The 18,769-nt window shown below is 50.1% G+C and overlaps 7 protein-coding genes across 7 annotated transcripts; 5 read left to right on the plus strand and 2 right to left on the minus strand.

The window, feature by feature from the left end:
• Positions 1-77: 77 nt before the first annotated feature.
• On the plus strand, positions 78-3,135 carry F5J12DRAFT_357043 (Fet3 ferroxidase). The gene is made up of 11 exons (XM_051739031.1): positions 78-145; positions 240-536; positions 601-744; positions 826-916; positions 977-1,151; positions 1,210-1,430; positions 1,492-1,651; positions 1,707-2,064; positions 2,119-2,309; positions 2,364-2,607; positions 2,665-3,135. Exons 2-11 carry the CDS (start codon positions 382-384, stop codon positions 2,819-2,821), a joined length of 1,896 nt encoding a protein of 631 aa, XP_051596603.1. The 5' UTR covers positions 78-145; positions 240-381; the 3' UTR covers positions 2,822-3,135.
• F5J12DRAFT_357025 (chaperonin 10-like protein) lies at positions 2,823-4,831 on the minus strand. Its single transcript, XM_051739030.1, has 7 exons — positions 4,651-4,831; positions 4,469-4,601; positions 4,363-4,418; positions 4,192-4,293; positions 4,024-4,127; positions 3,489-3,969; positions 2,823-3,436 (listed from the first exon to the last, which is right to left on the minus strand). The coding sequence occupies exons 1-7, from the start codon at positions 4,687-4,689 to the stop codon at positions 3,263-3,265; spliced, it is 1,089 nt and encodes a 362-aa protein (XP_051596604.1). The 5' UTR covers positions 4,690-4,831; the 3' UTR covers positions 2,823-3,262.
• A 213-nt stretch (positions 4,832-5,044) lies between these two features.
• Positions 5,045-6,407, plus strand: F5J12DRAFT_907076 (mitochondrial carrier domain-containing protein; the record flags this gene model as incomplete). The annotated part of the gene is made up of 5 exons (XM_051748872.1): positions 5,045-5,167; positions 5,231-5,386; positions 5,475-5,562; positions 5,586-5,646; positions 5,708-6,407. The coding sequence occupies 5 exons, from the start codon at positions 5,045-5,047 to the stop codon at positions 6,405-6,407; spliced, it is 1,128 nt and encodes a 375-aa protein (XP_051596605.1).
• Positions 6,408-7,556: 1,149 nt separating this feature from the next.
• F5J12DRAFT_725788 (hydrophobin-3 precursor) lies at positions 7,557-7,997 on the plus strand (the record flags this gene model as incomplete). Its single annotated transcript, XM_051741666.1, has 3 exons — positions 7,557-7,676; positions 7,731-7,892; positions 7,950-7,997. The coding sequence occupies 3 exons, from the start codon at positions 7,557-7,559 to the stop codon at positions 7,995-7,997; spliced, it is 330 nt and encodes a 109-aa protein (XP_051596606.1).
• A 779-nt stretch (positions 7,998-8,776) lies between these two features.
• On the plus strand, positions 8,777-13,549 carry F5J12DRAFT_853955 (uncharacterized protein). Its single transcript, XM_051746620.1, is given in 10 exon segments — positions 8,777-9,272; positions 9,292-9,467; positions 9,541-9,926; positions 9,984-10,421; positions 10,471-10,869; positions 10,892-10,931; positions 10,951-11,459; positions 11,506-12,353; positions 12,415-12,763; positions 12,819-13,549. The coding sequence occupies 10 exon segments, from the start codon at positions 8,832-8,834 to the stop codon at positions 13,391-13,393; spliced, it is 4,161 nt and encodes a 1,386-aa protein (XP_051596607.1). The 5' UTR covers positions 8,777-8,831; the 3' UTR covers positions 13,394-13,549.
• Positions 13,550-13,961: 412 nt separating this feature from the next.
• F5J12DRAFT_853962 (uncharacterized protein) lies at positions 13,962-16,376 on the plus strand. Its single transcript, XM_051746621.1, has 12 exons — positions 13,962-14,471; positions 14,523-14,588; positions 14,646-14,675; positions 14,731-14,837; positions 14,884-14,923; positions 14,978-15,070; positions 15,311-15,412; positions 15,481-15,516; positions 15,570-15,610; positions 15,658-15,714; positions 15,821-15,904; positions 15,959-16,376. Exons 1-12 carry the CDS (start codon positions 14,368-14,370, stop codon positions 16,195-16,197), a joined length of 999 nt encoding a protein of 332 aa, XP_051596608.1. The 5' UTR covers positions 13,962-14,367; the 3' UTR covers positions 16,198-16,376.
• Positions 16,377-16,581: 205 nt separating this feature from the next.
• On the minus strand, positions 16,582-18,486 carry F5J12DRAFT_772729 (3-beta hydroxysteroid dehydrogenase/isomerase family-domain-containing protein; the record flags this gene model as incomplete). Its single annotated transcript, XM_051742271.1, has 3 exons — positions 16,582-16,753; positions 16,814-18,190; positions 18,253-18,486. The coding sequence occupies 2 exons, from the start codon at positions 18,484-18,486 to the stop codon at positions 16,826-16,828; spliced, it is 1,599 nt and encodes a 532-aa protein (XP_051596609.1). The 3' UTR covers positions 16,582-16,753; positions 16,814-16,825.
• Between the last annotated feature and the right edge of the window lie 283 nt (positions 18,487-18,769).

The following is an 18,769-nucleotide window of genomic DNA, read 5'->3' on the forward strand; positions in this document are numbered from 1 at the left end:
GCCCATCATCGCGCTTTTTTTTCTCTTTGGAAATTCAACGTCTTTTCATGCGTCTGTTCACAATACGCACTACTAACTGCGCACGCAGAGAGGCGGTACTGCTGGTGACTGGTGGTGATCAACCGATTACAGGCTTGACTTACTTGTATGTACATGTTGACGTGGTACCTGAGATTGACCAATTTGATCATATTTATTTTGGGATGAGTTTCGTTATCTGATAACTTTTCATGCCACAGATGGACCACATGCCCCGATTCCCGTACCCTTTGCTCAGACATAAAATACACCAAGTTAAGACTCAACCCTTCCCATCCGACAGGAAAACAGTCTCCTGCCAAACGGGCTCTCAAAAAGTGGACGGGTGGCCGATAAACAGTCATGTCGCTCTCTCGTCGTGTTATACAGCTGCTGTCCACTTCTACTTGCGCTCTAGCGGGTGTCCAGGAACTATGGTGGAACGTCACCTACGTCGAGAACGCCAACCCCGATGGTCTTTACGCCAGACGGGTCGTTGGAGTGAATAACACTTGGCCGTAGGTGTCACTATTAGTACCACGTAACGTGCTTGTCTGACAAGAAACGTTGCTGATGTAATAGACCACCTCCCATCTCCGTCAACAATTCAGACTCTCTGCTCATCCACCTTACCAATGGCTTGGACCAACCCACTACTTTGCATAATCATGGTATGTTCTTCAACTCTACCAGTTGGATGGATGGAGCGTTAGCCGTCAGTCAGTGGTACGTATCGGATTTCACCCCATTCAGCTGCATATTTCTGTTTCTTTTGGTCAACGTACCTTTATTGATTGATGTTTGTAGTGGAGTGCCCCCCGGTCAGACCTTTGATTATCTCGTCCCCATCAATTCTTCCGGTCAGTGGGGAACATATTGGGCCCATGCTCACGCCTCGGTACGTATAAGCAACTCTTTCGTGTGACGCGAAGTTCAATCTCTTTGCCTGTCACTTCAGGGACAGTATGTTGATGGTTTCCGTGCTCCGCTGGTTCTCCATCCTGCTGAGGAGACTTACCAATATGACGAAGAGTTCACGGTCATTCTTGGTGACTGGTACCATCAACAGCATTCGGTATTGTTAGAATCGTTCCTCAGCATCGGCAACCCTGGTGGTGCGGAACCCATTCCAGGTTGGTCTAGATATTCGTCGAAGATTCGCCTTACCACTTCCATCCCTACGTTTTCTAGATTCGGCGTTAATATACTTTGCCCAAAATTCCACTTACCTGCCACCTATTTCTGGAACTTCTCCTTCTCCAGTGACATCTGCAGTAGGCTTTAATGAAAACTCGACGCTCCCATTCGTTCCAGGAAAAACGTATAGGTTGCGAGTAATTAACACTTCCGCTTTGGCCACGTTCTTTTTCTGGATTGATGGCCACTCCATGCGCATCATCGAAGCTGACGGGGTGAGTTTGACTCTTGACCGTCTTAACAAATCGTGTAATAATTATTATCTGGCCCGTGCAGACGGATGTCGAAGAATACCCTGTTGACCTGTTGGATTTAGCAGTTGCGCAACGATACTCAGTCCTCGTAGACGCCCGCAATGATACGTCCTCCAACTGGATGATCCATGCCAATATGGACCCTACCATGTTCGACACGGTGCCAAGCACCCTACAATTGAGTATGTACTTGTGCCCGTGTGTGACATCTTGCTCGTGCTAAAACGATGTGGTCAGATATCACATCCTCAGTAACCTATGCAGGCGGTCAAAACATCACGGACCTAGGCACCGTCTCGGAGTACCCCCAGTTCAACGATTCGGTACTGGTTCCATCCGTTGTAGTCCCACAGCCACCTGCGACCAACACAATCGACCTAGAATTCCTCTTCGATACCATGAACGATGGCACCAATCGAGCAATGATTAATGGTGTTGTCTACAATCCCCCACTCGTACCTGCCATAATGTCCGAACTCAGCCTTGGCTCGAATGCGACAGTGCAAGAGGCATATGGTCCTTATAGCTATCTCCTCGACCACCTTGATGTGGTCGACCTCGTGGTTAAGAACACGGACACAAACCACCATCCTTTGTGAGCCAAATATTACTCGCAGCCCACACTAACTCTGAGCTTTGTGGTACCCAGCCATCTCCACGGCCACAAATTCCAAATTGTCAATCGGGCGTCAGTGTTTGATTCGGATGATCCGACCCTCAACCCTCCTCTGGTAGAGGGACAACCTAACCCGATGCGCCGAGACACCATAGTTATCCCCGGTGGAGGTTCTGTTACTTTACGAGTTGTCGCGGACAATCCGGGAGCTTGGTTATTCCACTGTTCGAATTTCCCCTGCATTGCGCAACACAGTAGTTAACTAATCCATCACACAGGTCACATTGAGTGGCACCTAGAAGCTGGACTCGCTGTCCAATTCATCGAGGCGCCGCTGCAGGCTCAAGAACGTGCAGCTGGGAACGTTCCCTCTTATATGTACGAACAGTGCACGGCTCTTGGAGCACCCGATTCCGGAAATGCAGCCGGTCATGCTTCTGCGACTGACCTCTCAGGGCTTCCTCTCGGTCCGTATCAGCAGAAGCTGGGTTGGCTCCCAAAGGGTATCCTGGCGATGACAGGGTATGGTTGCACATACCAATCCTCGTATATCGATTTTTGACAACCCCGTTCGTTTAGATGTGTCTTGTCAGCAGTTATCGGCATGTTGTCCGTTGTGTGGTACTCAATGGGTGAAGGGGACAGCGACGAGGAGATAGAAGAGGAAACACGACGCCGCTTGGCAGACAAAGCGAAAGGAGGGAAGTTATTTGGTATGTTCAAAAGGAGAGGCTGAATGTGTCGGTGTACTAGGAGGACGATCAGAATACCAATGATTGCATAGCTTGGGGTATACGTGTGTACGTGTGTACGGGATATGTCGGAAGATGGCACGGGATTGGTCGATTCATTGAACCACAGGGTAGCGTTTGGCACAGCACCGACCAGTACCGATCCAGTATATACTTGTGGCAATCAACGAACCTCGAAAGGAAGTTGATGACATGGACATGGACACATCTTGACCCCTTTATCGCTTGCTCTTTTCCACGGGATCTGGGGCGTTAGCAGAGATATTCTACGCAACGCAACGCCGACAACTCCGAGACCGAAACCCAAGCCCTACGAGACTTTATACTCGCCATTCATAGTTCGTCTGCATCACCCCTAGATAACATACAAGACTACTTGGCGGGGTATACAAATACAGTTTATCCTCTGCAGCCAGCGGTCCCGCCTATGGCTTAATAGCTATCTTGACTGCGCCTCGACTATTCATCTTATCCAATGCTTGTTGGTACTCTTCGAGTTTGTAGACGTCAGTCACCATTCCTTTGACCTTCACCTTTCCGCTATCGAGATATGCAACCGCCCGAGGGAAACAGTACGTCTGCGAAAACGACCCAATGATCTGTAAACAGATATTAGATACTAAGACGTGCTTCATAGAGTCGTAGACTCACCTTGATTTCGTCTCCAAAGATTTTGGACGGTGGCCAGTGCACAAGTGCCTTGTCCTCATAGACACCGTAGATCATCAATGTTCCGCCTCGCCGGACGTAGTTGATGGCGTCATTGGCGAGTTTCTCCACACCAGTAGCTTCCACAACAATGTCAAAGCCGTAGGGGTTGTCAGCCCTGAGCTTCTCCCATTGCGGGCTGGGATTCTGGCGGTCAAGTTCGATATACTCATCACCAGCTTCCAGATCCTTCGCGATGTTCATCTTGATGCCTTTGTTGGCAGCGATCACGACTCTGGAAGCACCGTTCAACTTCAGCAGTTGGGCGAGAATGAGTCCAGTAGGACCTGCGCCAAATAATAAGACCTCGACGCCGACCGGGGGGTTTAGCTTGTCAAGGCCATGGATAGCGCAAGCCGCAGGTTCCATGAGAGTTGCCTCCTCGTCAGTCAGGTTGTGAATTTTGTATAGCTTCCTCTGAGGACTTTGGAGCACAAATAGTATCCAAGGACATAATAGCCGAGGCACGACGACTCACTATACGATATATTCCGCAAATCCTCCATCCTGTGTGACGCCACGAGCATTGAAGTTTTCACACAATAGCGATTGGCCACGTCGACAATAGAAACAATTATCGCACTGTCAGGATGGGACTCCATCAGAACGTTCTTGTTCTCTCTCCACAAGATGACATCGTGCTTACAGTAACTCCCACGTCAGCGACACATCGGTCACCGATTTCGAAGCCTTGGACATTCTTTCCAAACTTTACCACACTCCCGACTGCCTCATGGCCGGGGATAAGCTACATGATGGTACCGTGGTAAGATAAGATACTCGATCAATGTCACACTGATCTGATGGAACGGCTTACCGGGAACTTGGAAATGAACTCCCCATCGTGGATATGTGCATCTGTCCCACAGACACCTGTGAAGTTCGTCTGAGAATGCAATTGTATCTTGCTACTTGGTACATACCACAGTATGTAACTGGTTCGGTGGTCAGCTGGGAGAGGGGGCTGCGAGGGAAGATAAGAGACTCACCTTTCAGGAGAACGTCATCGTCGCCGACCTGTGGAATTGCAACTTGTCTAATCTCGAACTCTCGTGGCTGTAACAATGTGTTGGAAAAACCCCGAACAATCAGCTGACGAGTTAACCTTATTGTACCACAGTGCTCTCATAGTTTCTTGAGACATGGCGAAGGGAGGGAGCTCTTGGTGGACGATATACTTGTTGAGGAGTGGATAAACGACGTTTCAAGGTGGGAACAGCCGCTCCACGACAAGCTGAAGCTGGGCCTTATATACTTACCAAGGGGATCTGAGGATAGGATACCAGATTTGGAAGGCGCTTTGCGCCGTGATCCATATTATGCACCCTAAAATCCCACAATAGCGAGCGTGGAGTTAATAGCAGTTGCTGATCCCCTCTGGGATAAATCACGTGCACCCAGTACGTGCCTTTGGGGTGTGTAATATTCTGGCCACAGCGGCGGTTTCGCTAAAATGTATTAGATGTGTCCTCGATACTCATTCTAGCTGTTGAGTGTCTATGGAACCTGATCATGGGTCCTTTTCAGAAGGAACCCATCTTGACGTTCCGAAGCTTGATGGCACCAATGGGAATCGCAGCCCGGCCACAGTCCGTGCGGTAAAAGACATCGCATTTGGCAGCGTGAGCAGCTCCAATTCTCTCTTCCTCGGCATCGCTTTTAACTTGCGCATATGAAATCCGTAGGTAGCAGGTATGGTTGCAGAGGTATTTGAATATCCGCTGGACTTGGCAAAAGTGCGCCTACAGTCGCAAGTACTTGATACCGCTACTCGCTTCGGTGGACCTCTGGACTGTCTGGTCCAGACGTGGCGAAACGAAGGCATGAGGGGCCTATATCGCGTAAGTAGCGCACTGCTAATTTTTAGAGCTAGACGATGATGGATGACCTCATCTTCCAATTCTGTCTGGTGATCTGAAAACGTTCCAGGGTCTACCTGTCCCCATTTTCGGCGCAATGGCAGAGACAGCAGGCCTCTTTCTTACCTACAGTCAAATGCAGTCAATTCTCCTCCGGCGTTCATCCGATGCCCTTCGCCAGCTATCCCTCCAGAACTGGGACTTGCCGCGGCCAGTTCCGGATTCCTGACCAGCTTTATTATGTCCGTTTGCTATAGATTTCCTTATCTTGTGGCGTATCAATGATTATTAATGGCTCCACAGAACTCCCATCGAGCTTGTCAAGTGTAAGATGCAGGTACAAATGCTCGCAGCTCCGCCCAGAATCCCCGACTTCAAAACACATCCTCCCACCTTCATTCATGCCGCTTCAGTCAACTCCACGGTCCCACGTCAACATCGTCACACGGCCTCCCGGCTTTTTCGAGAGCTCCCAGGACCATTTGGTATAGTATCTAATACTGTCCGTGTTTCAGGAGTCAGGGGTCTCTGGGTTGGACATGTAGCAACCATAATCCGGGAGACAGGGGGAACCGGTGCATGGTTTGTGTCGAAGGAGTTTTTTGCGTCGCTTTTGCTGGCCCGTCGCACACAAGCATCTTCCCTTTCTGGACCACGGAGCTCTTTCACTGAAATCCCTCGCGATAACGTCGAGCTTCTCCCCTGGGAATCCGCTCTCTCAGGGGCGCTGGCAGGTGCCATTTACAGATTATCCCTCTACCCCGCGGATACCGTCAAATCAGTTATCCAGACTGCCGACGATTTGCGACCACCTGATACATTCACTCCTTCTGAAAAGCTTTTGAATCGCCCAGGATCATTCTGGCAGACAGCGAAAGCGATGTACAGAACACGGGGCGTACGGGGACTGTACGCTGGTTGTGGAATGACAGTCGCCAGAGCTATTCCATCAAGCGCAATTGTCTTCGTGGTGTACGACGGCTTGAGCCAGCGGTTTTCATAACGATAGAGGGCAGCCCGAGATATCTGGGCGGATACATCGCTACATTCTAGACGACGCGCACACTCATAGATTGCACCGGGGTAACTGTGACCGTCATGATACCATGCCGTTCATATCGCAAAACATTAATAATATTAGCATCGAATGCACTGTACGTTCCGAAAGTCACACCCACGTTTTGCTGTATTTAACAAAGTGCTACTTGCTTTGCACCACCGTCGATCAGACATCAAACGAATGCTTTGTCGCAAGTAAAGGTAACGGAGAAGGAAACTTGGGACCTATTCTGGTAAGCGCAGCCTAACTGACTTTGCCTACATACGCCGGCGCCATACGTTGTATCATGGCAATCCTTACACCTGTGAAATACAGTGTGATTGATTAGGTTTCGTGTCCGAACTCACTCAATTTGTGGTTTACCTGATCTTATTATGGAAAGCTTCCATGACCATGACCACCTTCCAGGCTTAGATGCACACATTTGCAGGCAGGACGCCGCGATTGCGGCATGTAATGATTGGTGAACCGCTGACGAGCAAACAGATAGCCTGGCATCGCGGCGCTGAGTATTGCTTTCTCCGTCTCGGTGCTCATGTACGAGCTCCAGCGAAGTGCAGCCTTCTGCCTCATGTTCTTCGGACACATGAGATGTCTCCTTTGTTCATTTGGTGTAAAATCAGGCGTTGTAAGCGAACCAGTGGCACTTACCTGGTGGCTAGTCGCCCAGAATGGCTGATACAATAGCTGATCCCTACCGTGTCACTACACGTTAACGTTCGTTGAGCCAACGTTGAGCGGCCTGATTGACGGGTCTACTCCTTACAGCGACTCCATGCGAGGACTTGTGGATGGCCTATGAAGCGTGAATCGTCAACACATCGGAGAAGGTCAGTATGCTAACCTGTCAACGCTGCCGGGTCTCAGCCCTTCGACTCCTGACACTTGGGCCGCCTTGTCCAAAGGGAACGTCCGCGGTCCGTCTAGAACTTGGTCTATGTGGTAAATCAGGTACAGCGCTCGCGTACCGCAAAACGTTTAGGCGACATGAGGGGTATAAAGGGAGAGCGCCAGATACTGAAGACCTCAGCAGGTCGACAACCCACCTATCTTCGTTTTCAATTAGCACTAAAAATCCTCATCATAGACAGTATGTTCTCTCGCATCTTTGCCGTTCTTCCCCTTGCTCTGCTCGTCGCTGCCAATGCACATCTCGAGGCTCGTGACCAGTGCAATACTGGAGCTATCCAGTGTTGCCAAAGCCTCCAGCAGGTGGGCTTGTTGATTTTCCGTTGCTGTCGAAATTTCTGAAATTGACGACGACAGGCGGACCAATGCGCCTCATTAGTTCAGAAGTGCGGCTGGACAGTTGCCGATGCTGCTGTCCAGGGTCTCGTCGGTGTGAGCTGCTCACCCCTCACAGTTGCCGGCACTGGCTCTGGATGCCAGGCTTCGGCGCAGACTGCATGCTGCAAGAACGTTTACTTTGTATGTCCTTACCTCCATCCAAGTCCCAACCAAGTTATTAAAGACACGGTTTTGCAGAACGGCGGGGTCAACATTGGTTGCACACCTATCAATGTTAATGCTTAGACGTTATCTCGCGAGATTGCAGCGGATGGTTGCTGTTACGAGTTGGAAGTGGGGGGCAACGGGTAGATGTGGTCAAGTTCTAACTGCCGTGTTTTCAATCATCGTGCTTGCTTGTAATGGTCGTCCTTGTTGATATGAGCAGTTGCTTCATCCCATATCCCCATTTCCATCCCAAGCGGCTTCTCTGCGGAACAAGCTGAAATGATCCACATCAATATGTGCAGTGACTTACCGAAGAGCGCCAGACGATGCTTCTGGCTCAAATGACAAGACTGCAGCTGACTACAAGTTGCTGGAATACGGCTACCAGCTATGTTGGAACTCACCACGGTAGGGGTGAGCACACTCAGGACGAATCACAACGTGGACAGGTGTGTGGGATTGAACAACTGAGCGTACGCTCTGATACAAGATGATGGAGAGAGAGAGAAAGAGGGAAAAGAAGATATGCCCTGCGCATACATGTAGCACCGATATATATACCCCCAGGGTCCAAACAGTGCAACACAGCAAGAGGGATCCGCATGCCCAGACAAGGGCGCGATAGGAGATGTGATAGCGTGAAGCAGTAGCGTGAGCGTGAGTGATGTGTGAGTGGTAAGTGTACGCTTACATATGTGCGGCACACTTACTTTGATGGTCAGAGCGAAGGCAACGAAGTTTGAAGCAGATGAGGCTTATCGGACTTGCGGCAGATCTTGGGTAGCTGATTAGATTAGATTTCGAAGACAATTTTCATCGGGGACCATAATGTAAACGGATGTTTTGGCGCGAGAAGTCCGACGAGTCATACGATAGTTTACCTCCTCCATCCGAACTTGTCAGTCCACGAAAATGGCCGCAGATGCGCTCTCGAGAGTGCTGGCGAGGTTGCAAAATTTGCCTTCCATGTCTTTGCCGACCGATTATCCTAGGCCAATCGGGACCAACAAAGTAATCGAGGCAGTTCACATTGCAAATCTCTCCGAACCAACATCACTAGCTCTCCTGAAGCTCGCACTACACACAGAGGATGCCGGTGATGAGGATGAGGAATCTCCCAGCTCAGAAAACACGCCTTCGGCTTTCTACCTTCTTCTCGCGGCTTTCACTGTATTATTACACCGATACACTGGAGACACTGACATCGTTATCGGTTCATCATCTGCCGGGGCCAGTGCGCCTTTGATTTTGCGTTTGGCTGTCGACCCTGCAGACACCTTCTGGACAATCGTTCGTCGTGTCCAACATGTCGAGAAAGAGGCAGATGCAGACGCTTTGCCCTATGAAACCATTGTGAAGGCAGCTGCTCAAGGATCAAGACGACCAAATTCACCCAATCTTCCGCGTTCGCTTCTTCGACGAGACGGATAGGCCGCGCGAAAATTTTATCAGGTCGACTAGCTTGACCTCAGATCTTACTATTTTTGTAACGCGACCCCCAGCGACAACACGCTCTTCGCTTGCTCCGCACATATCCCTCCGCATTTTGTACAACTCTCTCCTCTTCTCTCCCGTTCGCATTTCTTTCATCGTTGACCAGCTCTCTGTGCTGCTCAGAAAGGGTCGCTGCAAACCCAAATGCTTTGATCGGATCTGTGCCTCTCTTGACTCCCAGCCAGCGGGAGCGGCTTCCAAATCCTACCGCAGACGTACATTGGTGTGATTGGAAGGGTGCCATCACAGACGTCTTCTCCCAAAATGCCAAGCGTTACCCGGATAGAACCTGTGTCGTCCAGAGTATTCCTGTTACTACTGTTGATGTTCCTCAGGAAACTCGCGTTTATACCTATGGCGACATCAGGCACGCATCTAATATTCTCGCACACCATCTTTTGCAAGGAGGCGTTCAGAGGGAAGAAGTTGTCATGATCTACGCGCATCGTAGTGTCGAGCTTGTTGTTGCCGTCATGGCAGTTCTCAAAATTGGGGCAACCTTCTCGGTGATTGGTGAGCATGACTACGAATCCAACGTGCGCCCTTGATGGATTGGGTCTCGTCCTGTAGATCCGGCATACCCACCGTCCCGGCAGGTAATTTACCTCGAAGTCGCTCAACCTCGTGGCCTAGTAGTTCTGGCTGGCGCGGGTAAAATTGGACCTACCGTTAGAGAATTCCTTTCTGATAACCTCAAAATTCGCGTCGAAGTCCCTGCGCTCGCGTTCTCACCTTCAGGCGACGTCCTTGGTGGGCTTGTCGACGGTGTCGACGTGTTCAAGTCACGTTACCATCTTGCTGAAACAGATCCAAATGTCATCATCGGACCAGATAGTGTTGGGACATTGTCGTTCACTAGCGGCAGCACTGGCATTCCGAAGGGCGTAAGGGGGCGACATTACAGCCTTACTCACTTCTTCCCTTGGATGGGGGAGAGGTTTTCGCTAAGTGAAGAATCCAAGTTCACAATGCTGAGCGGCATTGCGCATGATCCAATACAACGAGACAGTGGGTGCGGTCCACAATGCTGCGTATCAATGTTGACATGTTTCTGTAGTTTTCACTCCACTTTTCTTCGGCGCTAGACTATACGTTCCCACAGCTGAGGACATTGGTACTCCTGGCCGGCTTGCAGAGTGGATGGATGATAATAAGGTTACTGTTACCCACCTCACACCCGCTATGGGTCAGCTCCTTTCCGCCCAAGCAACTCGCCACATTCCATCACTCAGCAACGCATTTTTCGTCGGTGACGTGCTGACGAAGCGTGATTGCCTTCGCCTGCAATCTTTGGCTCCTAACGTTCATATCATCAACATGTATGGAACTACGGAGACTCAGCGCGCAGTTTCTTACTTTGAGATACCCGCTGTATCCGCGGATCCTACTTTCCTGGCTACTCAAAAGGACATCTTGCCTGCTGGTGAAGGCATGATTGATGTTCAGCTTCTTGTAGGTCAACCGCACAGACAAAACAGTTCCATGCGCTGTTGGTGAGGTCGGTGAGATATACGTCCGGTCTGGGGGATTGGCGGAGGGTTACCTTAGACTCTGTTGCCTCTGCGGAGAAATTTGTCACCAACTGGTTTGCGTCCTCAACATCGTGGAGGGACACAGTACTCCATCCGATCCAAGGACTTGCTGGACCGGAATCACGTTACTGGAAAGGCATTCGGGACCGGATGTACCGTTCAGGTGATCTCGGGCGCTACCTCCCGGACGGCCGGGTAGAATGTACTGGGCGGGCGGATGACCAGGTCAAGATTCGGGGCTTCCGAATCGAACTTGGGGAAATCGATACGTTAATGAGCCAACATCCGTTGGTCCGCGAGAACGTTACACTCGTACGCAGGGACAAGGATGAAGAGAAGATTCTGGTCAGCTACTTCGTGCCTGTGGATGGCCCTTCATTGAACGGCTTCACGAGTGAGATCAGCGATGCCGAGGAACCAGACGGTGTCAAGAGTATTCCGAAGTATAAGCGGCTTATCTGGGATATTAGGGAGCACCTTAAGAAGAAACTTCCGTCTTATAGCATTCCATCACGTAGGTTGATAACCTCTGGTTTTTGAATCTGCTAATCGGCTCTCAGTATTCGTACCACTGCATCGTATGCCCCTCAACCCCAATGGCAAAATAGACAAACCAGCACTTCCCTTCCCAGATACTGCTCACGCACACGCATCCGTTACTGGAAGGAAGTCAGCTGCAGGCGGCAAAGTTCGCACTGCGAGTCCTACTGAACAGAAACTATGCTCAATCTGGTCGAACATCCTCCCAAACCCTCCACACTCTATTCCTCTGGATGAGAGTTTCTTTGATTTGGGTGGTCACTCGATCTTGGCAACACGCCTCATCTTTGAAATAAGGAAGCAGTTCGTAGTTGAGGCGCCGTTGGGTCTCGTATTCGCACAGCCCACCATTAGCGGTCTGGCATGCGCTGTCGACGCATTACGGGAACCCGACTTTGGTATCGCTCGGCAGGAACCAACGACGCCACCTGAAACGTCAGGTGGACAGCGCCTACCGAAAATTTTGCCGACAGCCACCGTTGAGTATGGGAAGGACCTCGAAGTCCTTTTGCCTCGCCTTCGGCCGTCGTATTTTCCCCTGTCTCCTGACTTTACTACACGTACATTGACCGTTTTTCTTACTGGTGCTACGGGATATCTGGGCGCATTCGTCCTTCGCGATCTCCTCCAACGTGAAGAGAGAGTTCAGAAGGTCCTATGTCTCGTCCGCGGAGCATCGATGGAAAAGGCGCTCGACCGCTTGAGAGAAAGCTCCAGTGACAGGGGTGTATGGAACGAGACATGGGTGACTTCTGGAAAGTTGGAGGTTGTTATAGGTGACCTCGGGCAGGACCAATTCGGCATGGATAGTGAGACGTGGTCTCGTGTCGCTGCTGGCGCGGATGTCGTGCTACATAACGGAGCATTGGTAAGTTTCTTATGCTGAATAGTCATCCGTTACTCTAAGTAGCGCTCGTCGTTCTGGTTAGGTGCACTGGGTATACCCTTACGAGAAGCTCCGGGCGCCAAATGTGCTTAGTACGTTGACGGCGGTGGAACTGGCTTCGACAACAAAACAAAAACTGCTGGTTTTCATCTCGTCCACGTCAGCAATTGACACCGAACACTACATCCGGCTGTCGGAGTCACTTGTAAATAAAGGTGGAACCGGAGGGATCCCAGAGGACGACAATTTAGAAGGGGCGAGGACAGGTCTCAAAACTGGGTACGGACAGAGCAAATGGGTGTCTGAGAAGCTGCTATTCGAAGCCGGGAAGAGAGGCTTGCGAGGGCACATCATACGTCCGGGATATGTCGTAGGTGACTCCAAGACAGCAGGTAGGTTGTTTACAGTTGCAGCTGCTTTTATTTTCTTATTAACGCTGCTATCTAGTAACGAATACGGATGACTTCTTGTGGCGTCTGGTCAAGGGATGTATCCAGCTTGGCCTTGTTCCTGATATTAACAATACAGTGAACATGGTGCCGGTCGACCACGTGTCACGTTGCGTCACTCTGGCCGCGGTTACACCTCTTCCTGACGCCGCTCTCTCCGTCCTTCATATCATTGCGAAACCCTTGCCAACATTCAACAATATATTGTCGTCGCTGGCAGAATACGGTTTCGCCACGCAGCAGTGCGAGTACCTGCTATGGCGCCGCGAGCTCGAAAAGCACGTGTTGGAAGTTCAAGATAATGCACTGTTCCCCCTGCTTCACTTCGTCCTTGATGACCTTCCGACAAGTACAAAAGCGCCAGAACTGGACGATTCGAATACCTCTGCACTATTACTTCCTCACCCTTGTGAAACAGCGCCCACGGTGTCGGACGAGTTGATGGGTCTCTACTTGGCGTGGCTAGTGAGTGCGGGATTTTTACCTGCCCCTTCACAGGAGCAAAGAAGGAAGGAGCTCCCCATTCTGGCGAGCAACTCCGTTGTGAAAGCAGCAGGACGTAGCGGGATCTAGTACAGACGGCTATCCGGAAGTTGGAATGATGGGAAAGGCTCCCGGATATTATGTTTCTATGCTTTTACTGTGATTGTATGATTTTGTTTGACCTATCTAGACGGTTATGCCAGCACACCAATGTGCACGCCGAGAAAGCCACATGTTTCGTCAGGGATTGGATGAGCTGGCTGATCATATTTGCCAGGAACTTAGCTGTCAGGGGTCTTCGGGCCTTTGCTGTCGGTATGCTGAGTGTCCAAATATTGCCACGTCAATGGCAGGCGGAGGCAAAAAGCTAAACAGAGTTGGTCTGTCACTAGTACTGTTGGTCTCTGTTAAATTGGGGGGCGTGTCAACTTGGCTGGACTTTAACACCTGAGTCCATGTACGAGTCACGCGACTCATTCTTCCGGGTCAACTGGAAACACCCGTTTGCGAAAATAATGATAAGCGATATTTTTTTTCCTCGAGTGAGCGCCCGGAGGTCAGGTCGCTCAATCGCAAAGGGCTATCAGCTTCACTCGACTGTTTCACTGACAGGCACAGCAGCATGCCCCCTTTGCCGCTAGACTGCCCTGAACATGATTTTTTAAAGATCGAAGCGAGTTTGGATGGGGAAAACGGGGAGCGGAACCTGTGTCAGTGAATATTACTAACTATTGAAGTTTCTCCGGGTGGCTGGGGCTGAGCAGTGGATATGGCAATATTAACGGTCAACAATCTGATTCCAGGGGCTCCTGATTTGTCGCAGGTCCTGCCAGTGCGTGTAGCGTTCTGCTCAACCTACATGCTAAAGTCGTTCCCGTCGATTCCCCTTCTCGCCAGTTCCACTCGCCCTTTCTAAACGATACGTGGTGGCTACCCCAGGCTCTAGTGAAGCAGCCTGTGCTAAGCTTAGTCCTGCGCGTTCTTTTTGCCTCCCTGAAACACTGGTAAAGTTTCAACCGGGGCAGCAACTCTGCGGATACCTGATACCGAGTTCGTCTACTGGGATGTTGTTTCACACTGTCACCGAACTGGACGCCGCCGCTGTCGGAGGGAGCACTGCTATGGAGTATTATTTCAGAGTCGCCTCCTTGTCCATTGCTTTCTATGAGTGAGTGCTCAGATTACCAGGCGTTAATCATGATTTCGACCCGTTCGCCAGTTATTTCCTGACGCTGCCCAATGAATACCGTTTTTACCGCAGTCAACCTCATATCTTGCAGATGAGGTAGTGTGATGTCTTTATCCCAATCATTGCGTGAACTAACCAACTTCTGCCGTACAGCCAAGCTTGCATTTTATTTATACTCATCCGGTGAGTGGTCTTCCCCTCATTTTCCTTTGTGTCCTCATGTCGATCTGGTGAGCAGATACGTCAGTATCGTCTCAATGGTTGTCAGCAATTATGGAGCATTTTCGACATCGTTTACACTTGAGTCTTGTCGTCATTACTACTATGTATCACCCATTTTTAAAGGTGAGATATCGACAAGGTGCTATGCTTGCTTGCTCAACTCTCCTAGTTTTGCAAACCATGGTATCGCAAGCTATCGTAGGGTTCAGGTCGGAATACATACGCAAGCTCTGTTCCGCGTGGTGATTCTCATCATCCCCTAGGACCTTCAATATCTCTAGGCGAAACGAAAACGTTCGCAATTTCCTCGTTGTGTACTATATTATCGCTGTTGTGGTGAGTCATTCCGAAAACGCGTTTAGAATTGAGGCTAAGGCCTGCGCATTAGCTTGAATGGTTTCTCAATTTGTATCGCCGCACCCGTGAGACTGGCTACCATGTACTTTATCATAATGATACTGATCATCAGTTGTCAGCCCAAGTTGTAAACGTAAGTTTGTTTATACTTGATTAGGGACTGATACGACATGCGACTTTACAGGGAAGGTGAGTCATCGCCCTCGTTGATACGTCGCCATTTGATTAATCAATCACAGCTGCATCTCGGGCACCAGTTCAGGGAGTTCGGCAAGCTGGCTTTTCTATCTAGTTGCCATCTGTTATGATCTGGTCACGTTGGGTATTTCGACGGTACAGTTGTACCAATATAAAACACACTAGCAGTCGGTAAGTCCGTCCTATTTCCTTGGACGGTGAAGCTGATTAGCACTGTTGGGAGTAGTTTCCATCAATTGATTCAAGTGTAAGCCTTTGTGACTAGTGGCTTGTAAACTTACGCTAATGGGAATATGGTAGTATGCTATATGATGGCTTGATATTTTTCGTGGCCCTGACGGGTGAGCGTCTCTTCCCATCATACGGCACTTGGCTAAACAATCGCAAGCCGTGAATGTCTTAAACCTCATCCTGTACCGGGGGACCAATGTAGTTGCCCAGGTAAGTTTTGACTCAAGTTGTGGTCATTGTCACCCCTTGCTCATTTGGTTATCGGCATCATAGTCCACAGCGTAAGTCATCCTCATCCCTATGTAGAGCTGGAGCTGGAGCTTGTTTCCAATCCATCCATAGGCCCTCACTTGGATATGCTGTGATCTGGATAATGAGCCAACGTATTCTAATTCATTTAAGGGGTGAGCGTCTCTCGGCGGCCATGAATGACCCCACTTGTGACAATCACTTCTCAGAAGTAGCTGCCGAAATCGAGGGAGGCTCACAAAGCATCAATATCCTCACACGACACCTGCGTAGGGAGCAAGACGTGGAGTTGCCATCCCGGCTGCAATTCAAGCCTCCTAAAGGCAAGGTGGACCAAAGATCTCGAGCAGATGACCAAAGACTTGGCGTTCAAATAACCGTACGGCAGACTGTCACTGTCGATTACCCTCCAGACGAAGAGCTAGGCCTTCCACATAAGGAGACTTGATAGTGGTGGTTAACATACATACGAGAGTAGGCAGACATCCATTGATCTTGTACAGACGTGCGATTGGTTTAGGTGAAATTTCCTGTGGTTCCTGAGGATCTGGTTCCTGGTTGGATAACCGACTCGGGTATCGTTTATACCCTAATTCCTCGCACGCATGATCACCGATATCGAGTCAACCGTCCTGAGGCCCGAGCATCCACCGTCGTACAATACTGAACTGTCGATGAGCCATGCGAGCAGATAGGTAGTGAGGGCTCCTGAATTGTGGGTCGTACAAAGAAACGGTACGACCGTCTGCGTATGCGACCCTAATTCATTGCAGGCACAAGAACCCTATCACACTGCCCTTGATCGTCACCCTCTGCTCACATTCACAACAGATCGCATCAGACTTCTCTAACAAGGTTTGAAACAGGGTACTTAATCCGAGAAGAGCATCTGGAGGATTACTAACAAATTATTGTGATTCAGGCCCCAATGCTGGTATGGTTAGCAAGCTCCGCCTGCACCTGGCCCGAACCCTCTTACGCCGCAACAAAACAAACGGGTAACTCTGGACTCATTAACCTCTAGATCAGGAGATGCTACTACATACCACAACACGATCACATACCTCCCTCTAGAATCAACCAGTCAACACCAAACTCGCAGCTTCGGCATCACCTATCAATTGAGCCGGGTGGTGGGCTTTTGGTTGCTGATGTTCCTTGACCGACCTCTGCAACTTGCGTACGCCCCTTGGCATTCTCCAAGACTTGAAGTTTAAACCAACGCCTCCCGCCAGCGATCTCTCTTCGCCAGCCTTACCGGCCTTAAAATGAGCTTCCACCGTCTTACATATACCCTGTAGAGTTGTGTATGGTCCATAATAACCCAGCCCGCCTTCGGAAGGCGAAAGTCGCGCTCTCGTGTCATCAAAAATTAGATGCACGGCAATGAGTGCAAACATAGACGGTTGGAGGATGACAAGATCACCGCCGATCGGCGGTATCATTCTAGCGATTGCACGAGCGAAGACAGAGCCTGACATCGAAAGCAAGGCTTTCGAAACATAAAGTGCCTCGATGATATGTGCAAGGGAAAGCATAAAAGTGAAGGAATAGTTTGGGAAGTCGCATTCACTGTCCAGCGTTGAGATTGCGAGATATACGTCCCCAAAAGTACGCGGTGGCCCTGCATCCGTGATTGTAAATGCTTGACCTCCAATATCTGGGTTCGCTGCTCCTTTCTCCAGTTCGACCAGTCGTTGCTCATAGCATAGGTGTGCCAGTGCGCAATTCTCCACGTAAACGAAGGATTGTAGGATATTTCCGACCCATGTGGGATTGTGCTGCCGAACGAGGTATGCACCGCACAGAATGTCACCTCCAGGACCGAAAACCCCGTTTCCAGGCCGGATGCAACCAGTTCTCAATGTACGAGATCGTCCTGACTGTGAGTTGTCCGCCGCCCGAACCGCTAGTTCGCCCAACCTCTTGGAAGCAGCGTAGTTGGAGAAAAAGTGCTCGTGCCGCTTTGGAACAAGATTGTCATCATCATTGAGGACTTGTACAAAAAACTGAGGACGGGTCTCCCATGGCCACAGCCAAAAGCGTGTCCGCCTGACCGCAGTAGCTCCTGAGGAGGTGTAGACTAGGACACTGGCACCGATATCCTTTGAAGATGCGATAATATTCTTGGTACCCTCGTGGTTAATATCCGTTGAGCGGGAGAAAAGCGCAGGAAGCCGCTCGAAGAAGCGGATGTTGGCTGCAGAATGGAAGACAGTTATTTCCTCATTGTCAATACCGTCCTCAGGCCATGGTGCCCGAAAAGCATCTGAAACAGCTTTTGCGTCGGAAATATCCACCCTGAGGAAGGTGACGTGCTGAGCTCTGCCTGTGCACAAATCAGGCCGTGTGGGTAGTCGGATGTCCAATACTCGGATTCTCTTAGGATCTTCTCCCCGCTGCAGGAGTTGAAGAACAATCCAACCTCCCAGAAAGCCCGCCTGTTGAGTATCAGGATGAGAAATGGCACATTGCAAGATCGAGATGGATAATAGGCACATACCCCACCGACCACAATGTACCGACGACCGGTTTTCGGAGGCAGAAGATGGTCAATATGAACAGGTTCCTCTCGGTGTTGCTTGAATGCATCCAGCACACCTTCAGCTGTCAACCTAAAAGGTGAGAAGACCTTCGCCTCCGGCGGCAACTGGGCAAGTTTCCGGTCGTTGAGGATGGCATAGATAAAAACTATGACTGCCACCACCACGAAGCCATATAACAACTGAAGTACCATATTCGGTTTGCGCTACGTCGTGGAGAATTCAACTGAGTGTTAGTGATTAGTGATTGTAACGTGAAAAGGCCATGCAAGGCGTTGTCGACAAAAGTTCCCCACATCCTCAGTGCTAAGTCGTGTAACTATGTATACCAAAAGCCCTCGGGCCTTCTGGACACCCTTGCACGCGTTATGTAAGTAAGAAGCTTATATCGTTTGCGTACCCTCCGGCCTGAGCAAGGCCTGAGGGCCTTCGGGTGCCGTAGAGCCCTCTTCAAGCCTCCATTTGCGAGTACCAGCT

The sequence above is a fragment of the Pisolithus orientalis genome (assembly GCF_024613125.1).
Source record: "Pisolithus orientalis strain OTSU chromosome Unknown F5J12scaffold_37, whole genome shotgun sequence".
Classification (NCBI taxonomy): Eukaryota; Fungi; Basidiomycota; class Agaricomycetes; order Boletales; family Pisolithaceae; genus Pisolithus; species Pisolithus orientalis.